The following is a 9,827-nucleotide window of genomic DNA, read 5'->3' on the forward strand; positions in this document are numbered from 1 at the left end:
TAAATCAGGCTGATTGCCTGGGTGCTCTTCCGGGTTGCTTGTCTTCGGTTTCTTGCTTTACGGACCGAACCCGTTCTTCTTGAGTTACTAATTGATAAGCCTTGTCTAGGCTTGGAGAGGGTCTTGTGAAATAATATTAGTGCGTAAAGAGAAGTAATAACCGGCATATAAGCCCATCAAAAAATCTTGAAGCTTAGTTTGCTCCCTGCGGATCTCGTGCTGCCTCTAAGCCGTGCAATTAGAGCAACAACTACACGAAATTGTTGGTTCATGATGTTCCAATTCCTGCCATAAAGCATGGAGTTTACCATAGTAAACTTACACAGTCATAGACTTCGTTTGTTCGCACTTTGCCAGAGAAGTCCGAAGCTGTTGAACCCTCGGGCCATTAGTCTGCTGGAATCTCGATCTTCTTGAGGTGATCCCATAAAGGTTTAACCTCACGAAATTTAGAAAGGAAGGCTTTAACCTCGGCATCAATTGTATTTGTTATCCATGAGATCAACATAGCATTTAAGGCTGTCCAATCGGACCTTGTGCAAGGAGGAAGAGGAGTTGTGATCGTACCGTCCAGGAAATCGAACTTCCGTCATGCCTCAAGGGCGGTTTGTATGTCTGCTGCCCATTCCTCGTAGTTGTCGCCTTTTAGGCATGTAGGAGTAATAAAGTCCCCTGGTCGGTCTTGAGGACCAAGGTAATACGGTGAGTTGGGCTCGATTTTAGGTGGTGGCGGCGGCGGTGGTGTATCATCACCTGCCATTATGAAGAATTATTGAAAAAAAAAATTAACCCGCTCTTGATACCACAACAAATTAGAAAGAATTGGAATAGAGTTTCTTAGCTTTCTCATTAAACTTGGCACACTATATAATGGTTACAACTCTCCTAGCCTAGAATACAAGATATCCTAGAATCTTAGGAAGTTAACTATAATACAAAGGATAATCTTTGGCAAATAATATATTCCCAAAAATATATGATATGATACATCCGAATACTACTCCCCAAATCTTTTAAAGAAGCTAAGTTATAAAACACGTGGAAAATACAACAAAATATTAAGCACACGAAGAAGTTAGAGTTAATGCAATTGGTTAACCAGGGACAAGGATATATTGCAAGCTACTAGGAACATTTTTGAAAAGGTCAAGGACGGGGTGTTTGAACCCAAAGCCATCGACGAGGCCTAGTTTAATTTGATCAAGAGTTGTGAACTCGCGACACGCCTCACCCTGACCTGCTCATCTAACCAGACCGGTGGTTGCCTCTGTGTTCGTGAATTATTTGATGTGGCAGCTAGCCCAAACCGAGCTGTATTTCTCCCAAGTTTCTGCACCGGAATTTGGAAAAGTTGAGTTCCTCCAAGCCTTGCGCTCCTTTAAGCAAAGGGAAAGAATGTTTGGATAGTGATCTAATGTTCAAATTTCAACTTGATATGCTATTAAATTGAAAAAGGATGTAAATTATAAAGGCTAAGTCTCTAGTGATGATACTCAATAGCTAAAAGGAAAATTTCAAAATAGCCACTCTAAAAAAGCCACTATTTTTTTTAATCTTAATTAAAAAGATATATATAGCTTTTACCACTATATAATAGTTTCCGTCAAGAAAATTAATTGTGAGACCTACCTTTATGATTTGGGGTATTTTGGACTTTTGGTGCTGAAGTGTTCAAATTGGGCTCAGGATCATTAAAATAAAATAAAATAAAATATAGATTGCCTCGTTTTGCTTGCTAATAAGTGTCTACCCCTCAAAAAAAAAAAGTGTCTAAGTTTGTACGTCTTTTTTTTAAAAAAAAAAAAACTGAAAAATTATATTATTAAGGTCTTAAGGGTCATTTTGGCCATAAAGGATCCAAATTGAGTTCGAAAAAGAGCAATAAAATTGCCTCATTTTGCATGATGTGAAACAAAACCCTTTTTGTGGTAGTAAAAGACACTCTCTGTGTTTCATAATTTTAGTCCGTATAAAATCAATCACATAAATTAAGAAAAGAAGAATATTTGGAATCTAACATTATTAAATAACAAAATAAATCATAGTTAGTTTACCTTAATTAAGTTTTTTTTTTTTTTTTTTTTTTTTTTTTGAAAGCATAATTCATAATTGCATGATTCAATGTAGAGATTTCCATACATAGAACCATATCATCAATCCACAACCAATTAAGTTAAAAAAAATTAAGTTGAAAGGTGAACATGTTCAATATGGGTAGATCTTTTTGAAATGCCTAAAATAATATATGGGACTAACATTATGAAACAAAGGAAGTATTAAAAGTGGTCAAATACCAAAAAAAATTTAAGGTAGTTATATACAAATAGTAATTTTTAATGGTGGTCATTTAATTTTTTAGATTTTCCTAGCTAAAATTAAATTTCTCTTAGGTCATGTTCACTTCACCCTAAAAGAAAAATAATATTTAGTAAAATTGATTTCAATTCAGTAAAGATAATTTCATTTCACTAAAAATCAGTAAACTTAAACAAGAATTAAAAGAGGAAATCTATAAAAAAAAAAAAAATAATTTCAGTTCAACAAAAATAAGATGAAATGAACGGGATTTTACTTTACGTACCATAAGATCATTTATGGCTTTCTATGTGGCATTTACATCAGCCCGTTGCCCGCACCCCACGGTGTTGCATGGCTTTTTTGTACAGTAGTCTTAGGGCCGATGTTAGATCAATTCGCTTTGATGGTTTTTGTAACACCCAATCAATTTTAAGAATTTGTAAGTAATTTTAGGTATTTAGAACTTATTTTAAGGCCCTGTTTACTTCACCTTATTTTTGCTGAACTGAAATTATTTTTAATGAACTGAAATTGTTTTTGTTGAATTTAAATTGTTTTTACTGAACTAAAACTAATTTTATTGAAATTATTTTTACTGAATTTCTATTATATTTCTTCTTAAAAATTTACTAAATTTTAATGAATTGAAATTAATTTTACTAAACTGCACTTATTTTTACTGAACTGGACTTATTTTAACTAAACTGAAATTATTTTTACTGAATATTATTTATTTAAGGTGAATTGAACGGGGGATAAATTAAAGGACTAATCTAATTAATGTTACTATGTTCGATTTTCAAATTAAATTATTCCAAGATTTAATGTGTGTTTTTAAAAGATAATGCTATATATATATATATATATATATATATATATATATATATATATATATATATATATATATATATATATATATATATATATATATATATATATATATATATATATATATATATATATATATATATATATATATATATAGGCCTTATGGGTGTATATAAGTATTAATTATATTTTTGGAAATTGTATAAAATTAAGAATTCATGACAAAACACTCGTAAGTCGGTGTAATTAGTGTTTATATTTTTTATGATTTCCTAAATTCATACAATTTTTTAGTGTATATTCAATGATTATATGTAGTGAATTCTAAACAATATATATATATATATATATATATATATATATATATATATATATATATATATACATATCATTTCCTTTTATTAAATAGAATAGTACAGGGACATCACTAATAATGGCAATCAACTACTCAGATTACTTTTCGAAACACATAAAAGTTTCGGATTGATTACGGTTTTTTTTTGCTCAATCAACAAAGCATGGTTTATTGTTTTGTTGGTGTCACTAATTGATTTAGAGTGTAATGTTTAATGTAAAAAATAAAGTTAAATAAGTTTTTGGTGAGATAGTGACTTTTTTTTCTTTTTTGAAACTCGAGATATTGATTTAAACGATTGAGTAAATGAATAACGAAAATGACCTTAATAACACGCGAAACATGTGTTCATCAAATTGTGATATGATGTGAATATCTAAAGCCCTAGAAGCCCACATCATTTCTTTATTCTCATTGTAGACCCTGTTAATAAGAAAAGCATTGTACAACTTTTGGTTAGCTAGTGGTATTTCTACCATTCATTGCTCATTTAATATTATTGTGGGCTTGTGGCATAGTGGGAGTGAAAAAATTTTACCTAGTAGAAAAACCAAAAAGAAAGAAAGGTATTATGGAATATGGATGATTTTAAGGTTGTCGTTTGAAAAATGATAATCATAATTTTTTTAAACAGAACGGTTAAGATTTAATGAATTTTAAATAATTTTTATATTTTAATATTAATTAAATATTAATTCAAATATTTCCTAATAAAAAATTTAATTTATTATTTGATTTTCAATTTAATTAATAATTAAAATTGAATTTCATAAATTAACTGGAAAAAAATTGAAAATTAAAATTGAATTCCTAAAATAAGAAAAATCAAAATTTAATTAATTTTAGCATTAAAATATATTTAAAATTATTAAATCACAGTCATCCAATTTTAAAATTTGTGTTAGTCATTTTTAAAAGACTATTATAGGTTAGATTTAATATTAATTCAACTTTATTAGAAGAATTTTATTATGTGCACCTAAATTAACATACAGTCACACACATTGCCACATTGGTTATGAAAGTGTGTACTTAAAAGGTGTGTACACACCGCTTAAAAATACAATTAATTATTATTGAAATTTTATGTGTATAAATAAATGAATAAATAAATAAATAAATAGATAGATAGATTCAAATTGTGCTTAAAATAAATTAGTGCCAGTAAATAGATTATGCTATCAAATTTACTCCATTTTTTTTTAAGGTATAATAACATATGCTAGGATGTACATTAATTAGTTTTCTTTAACTTCTTATGAAGACATGCTGCTTTTTAAAACAGCATTGTTGTCAAGAATGTGAATCCTTCGTCAGTGTATTACGTATAAGGGTATATTTATACAACCTAGGATCGGGCTAAAACATAAGCCCAATATAAGCTAAATACATAAGCCTAGCTCAACACCCCCCCTCAAGTTGGAGCATGCAAATCACAAATGCCCAACTTGCCAAGTAAATACAAAAATTGTTGCTTGCTTAATGCCTTAGTGAAGATGTCCGCTAGTTGGTCCGTGGTCTTCACATATGATGGTCGAATTATCCCATCCTGAATTGCATCCCGAACATAATGACAATCAACCTCAATATGCTTAGTACGTTCGTGAAAGACCGGATTCTGCGCAATATACAACGCAGACTGACTGTCACAAAATAAACTCATCGCTTGCGGATGTGAAACTCCCAAACTATCAAGAAGACCCTTCAACCACTTCAACTCATCAGTGGCCTTAGACATCGTACGGTACTCAGATTCTGCAGAAGATTTAGCAACAGTATCCTGCTTCTTAGTTTTCCAAGAAATAGGAGAATTCCCAAGGAACATCAAATAACCTGTAATCGAACGTCTCGTAAGAGGGCAACTAGCCCAATCTGCATCACACCAACCTGTCAATTGCAAGTCACAATCTGACCTCAAAAGAATACCCTGGCCCGGGCAACCCTTCAAATAGCGCACGGTACGAAGAGCTGCCTCCCAATGATCTTGACGAGGTTGATGCATAAATTGAGACAAAATATGGACCGTGTATGCCAAATCTGGTCTAGTGAAAGACAAATAGATCAAACGACCTACAAGCCGCCGATACATTTCGGGGTCCGCAATAGGTAGTGCCTCTGATTTTGCCAGAGTGTGGTTCTGCTCAATTGGAGTACCTGCCGGGCGTGCCCCTAACAAACCAGACTCTGCAATAATATCAAGTGTATATTTCCGTTGGCACAGAAATATGCCTTCCGGACTACGAGCAACCTCAATACCAAGGAAGTATTTCAACACACCCAAATCTTTCATATGAAAACAGGCACTCAAATATGCCTTGAAATCAGAGATCACAGAAGCCGAATTGCCAGAAATCAATAAGTCATCAACATACACCAGAACACTAAGATGGACATTCCCTTGATTCAGAGTAAACAGAGAATAATCAGAATATGACTGTTTAAAGCCATACCTTTTGAGTGACCCTGCAAGTTTGGCAAACCAACAGCGGGGTGCCTGACGAAGACCATAAAGCGATTTCTGAAGACGAAAAACCATTCCTGGTTTGCTACCATGAAACCCAGGAGGTGGCTTCATATAAACCTCCTCATCAAGATCACCATGAAGAAAGGCATTATGAACATCCATTTGATGCAATTCCCAATTTTTCGCAGCCGCAACCGCTAAGAAAGTTCGAACTGTAACCATTTTAGCCACAGGAGCAAACGTCTCATTATAATCAATGCCCTCAACTTGATGATTGCCAAATATGACCAGACGAGCCTTTAATCGTTCAACTGTACCATCAGAATTGTACTTGATTTTATAGACCCATCTGCAACCAAGAGCCGTCTTCCCCGGAGGTAATTGAGCCATCACCCATGTCTGATTGTCTTCCAATGCTGCAATCTCCTTCTGCATTGCTTCTCTCCACCCTGCATCTTTCATAGCCTCTTTGAAATTACGAGGCTCAGTCCCTGCAAATACAGCTGCAAGAAATATACGGTGTCGCAGGGAAAAATTTTCACAATTCACATAATGTGCTATAGGATAAGGAGTACCTGAGGAGCATGGAGAAAGTGAACTAGGAGGACTCGTCGCTTGTACAGTATGTGCCACATAATCTTGATGCCAACCCGGTGCACGTCGTACACGAACCCCACGACCAACATCAAGAACATTTTCATCACCCTCACCTACGTCGCTAGCAGCTGCCCCAATGTCAAGGGTGCTGCCAGCACTGCTGTCCCGGGCTGCTGCTGCTCTGTCGTCCACCGCAGAGGCAGCGCTGCTGCTGGCCAAAGCAGCCCCTGCCGCAGGCTGGCTGCGGTCACTGCCAGCTGCCGCAGGTGGGCTGCGGACTGCACTGCCAGGGGCAGCAGCAGCAGTCTCGGCAGTGGGCTCTGGATGCAGCTCTCGGCTCCCTTCACTCACCTCCAAAACCGCCTCCAAATCATCCAAAAAATCAATATCGACCCCCACATTATCCACATCCATATTATGCATGTCCACATTATATTCGGAGCCATTAATCAAGTTCTTTTCACTAGCAAAAGGGAATTCATTCTCAAAAAATTTCACATCACGAGACACAAAAATCTCCCCCGTTTCAAGGTCATACAATTTCCACCCCTTTTTACCGTGAGGGTAGCCTAGAAAAACACACTTTCGACTTCTAGGTGCAAATTTATCTCCCTTGGATTTTTGGTTATGGGCAAAACAAAGAGAACCAAAAACACGCAACTCATCAAAGCCAGGCTCTTTATCAAATAAAATTTCATATGGAGTTTTGTTTTGTAGTAACCGAGAGGGTGTACGATTAATCAAATATACCGCCCCAAGAACACACTCACCCCAAAAACCAATAGGTAAATTCCCTTGAAACATCAAAGCACGAGCCACATTCAATATATGTTGATGTTTTCTTTCAACACGGCCATTTTGTTGGGGTGTCCCAACACATGAAGTTTGAAAAATAATGCCATGTTCATTGAAATACGGAAGCATACAATTGAATTCAGTTCCATTATCACTCCTCACCAATTTGACGGTCGTTTCAAATTGACGCTCAATCATAGCAAAAAATGATAAAAATGCGGAATAAACTTCAGTTTTGGAATTCAACAAATAAACCCAAACACCTCTTGAAAAATCATCAACTAATGTCAAAAAATAATGTGCACCACAAGTAGACGGAGTTTTATACGACCCCCATAAATCACAATGAATTAACTCAAAAATTCTACTAGCCTTGCTATCACTATTAGGAAAATTATCCCTAGACTGCTTAGCTTGAGGACACACATCACAAGCTTTATTTAAATGTTTCATAGTAGTACTATTACTAACAGCAGGAACTAACTTGACAACTTTGTCTGACGGATGCCCAAGTCGCCGATGCCATAACTCGAACACAGACAGCCCCGGAACTTGCACCACACATACTGTAGGAATTCGCCGAAAGTAATAGAGTCCGTCCTTCCGTTCACCGGCTCCAATCAGGCTCCCCGAATGTAGGTCCTGTATAGCACATAAAGAATTAGTGAAACGAACAAAACATTGAGAATCATCAATCATTTTTGACACCGATATTAAATTGCATTTTAATTTTGGAACAAATAAAACATGCTCCAATATTAAATCATCGCTCAACCAAACTCGACCCTCTTTCAAGGCCACGGCTTGGTCTCCATTAGGCAAGCCCACGGGACACGCTGCAATTGAACACACATCCAACAAGCACGATTCATCCCCGGTTACATGATGAGAAGCCCCCGTATCTATAATCCAAGAACCCGGCACACACTCACCTTGCATTCGCTCTTGTTGATTGTGAACCATATTTAGCAAAACCTGAACATCGGAAGGCTTGAGATCGGCCAAAGACACACCGGCAGAAGCTTGAGGAGTTCCTGTGATGTTGTTAGCACGAGCAGCAGGGGCAGCAGGTGTGTGCTTCGGTGCAGGGGCAGCAGCAGCAGACTTCGGCAGTGAGGCAGGGGCAGGGGCAGCAGCTCTGTCTCGCCCTTTTCCCTTCCCTTTGAGCTCGAACCACCATTCGGGGTAGCCATGGAGGTCAAAGCATCCTTCCACATCATGTCCCGATTTTTTACAGTGAGTGCAATATAATTTTGATCGATCTTGACGATCAAAATTACCTTTCCCACGCATAGAAGGCACAGCAAAAACATGAGCCTCCTTCGATTTCTCGGCTTTTCCTTTTGCAATGCCACGGGATTCCTCCTCTTGGAGGAAAGCTTGATAAGCACGGTTCAAATCAGCAGGGGGTTGTTGAGAAAGCAAGTTCGTCCTCACCACCGCATATAAGTCATCATCAATACCAATCAGAAATTGGTGCAAAATTTCTTCATCTCGATCCTTAGCAAACTTGCCAGCCACATTACACGTGCAAAGTCCACACTCGCAGCCATGGAGGGGCTTGATTCGCGTGAGTTCATCAAATAACCCCATCAATTTCGTGTAATATGCTTCAACAGTCATACCCTTTTGTTGCTTGCAATCGGTGATGCTAGTCCGCAATTGTTGCAAACGAGGTCCATTCGAAACACAATAGCGTGCCTCTAAATAATCCCATAGGCGCTTCACCTCCTCAAAGTAAGGGATCGATGCCGCAACCTTAGTGTCCATAGACCGCAATAACCAGGAGACTAGCATCGAATTGACCGTCTCCCAATCAAGCAGCTTCTTCTTGTCTGTAGGTTTGGTGATGGTTCCATCAACAAACACAAATTTCCTCCTAGATCGAAGAGATAGTGTAATCGCCCTCGACCATGCCAAGTAGTTATCACCTGTGAAGATGACGTGTGTAATCAAATTACCCGGTTGATCACCGGAGCCAAGGTAAAACGGAGAAGCAGGATCAATCTTTCCGGCCTCCATTGTTGATGATTAAGCGTTGAAAAAAAAATCAGTGTTTTAGGGTTTAGAGTTTTAGGCCTGATACCATGTCAAGAATGTGAATCCTTCGTCAGTGTATTACGTATAAGGGTATATTTATACAACCTAGGATCGGGCTAAAACATAAGCCCAATATAAGCTAAATACATAAGCCTAGCTCAACAATTGTTCAAAGAGTATTATTGTCGTCAACTAACTTGGATTGAACTAATCTATGGGAGGTCTTAAAGTTTCAACCTAATAATACGCCTTATCCTTACCTAAGAAGAAGAGAAAAGAAAAAGGGATATTAGCAAGATTTGGAAGGGCCCAAAATCGTAGCTGGTATGGGCTGCATATTTTATTTTTGAGGTAGGCCGTCAACCTTGTCTAATTGTCTCCAATTTTTGTTTTCTAGTAATGAAGAGGTTTTGAGCCTATCTGTGTAATAATACATCTGTATAGCAGTTA

General features: G+C 36.7%; 1 protein-coding gene across 1 annotated transcript; it reads right to left on the reverse strand.

The window, feature by feature from the left end:
• Window positions 1–589: 589 nt before the first annotated feature.
• On the reverse strand, window positions 590–9,359 carry LOC145642657 (uncharacterized). The gene is made up of 7 exons (XM_081693839.1): window positions 8,270–9,359; window positions 8,085–8,173; window positions 7,682–7,979; window positions 6,521–7,111; window positions 6,165–6,436; window positions 4,934–6,062; window positions 590–753 (listed from the first exon to the last, which is right to left on the reverse strand). The coding sequence occupies exons 1-7, from the start codon at window positions 9,357–9,359 to the stop codon at window positions 590–592; spliced, it is 3,633 nt and encodes a 1,210-aa protein (XP_081549965.1).
• Window positions 9,360–9,827: the final 468 nt, after the last annotated feature.

The sequence above is a fragment of the Chenopodium album genome, chromosome 8 (assembly GCF_948465745.1).
Source record: "Chenopodium album chromosome 8, dcCheAlbu1.1, whole genome shotgun sequence".
NCBI classification, from domain to species: domain Eukaryota; kingdom Viridiplantae; phylum Streptophyta; class Magnoliopsida; order Caryophyllales; family Amaranthaceae; genus Chenopodium; species Chenopodium album.

Bases quoted from the DNA above. Each gene is read 5' to 3' on its own strand.
- LOC145642657 (XM_081693839.1), bottom strand. From the start codon at position 9,359: ATGGAGGCCGGAAAGATTGATCCTGCTTCTCCGTTTTACCTTGGCTCC. The intron at 6,437-6,520 runs GTACTCCTTATC...CTGTATTTGCAG, and splicing joins ACTTTCTCCATGCTCCTCAG to GGACTGAGCCTCGTAATTTC. The intron at 754-4,933 runs GCAAGTTGGGCA...TCATAATGGCAG, and splicing joins ACAATTTTTGTATTTACTTG to GTGATGATACACCACCGCCG.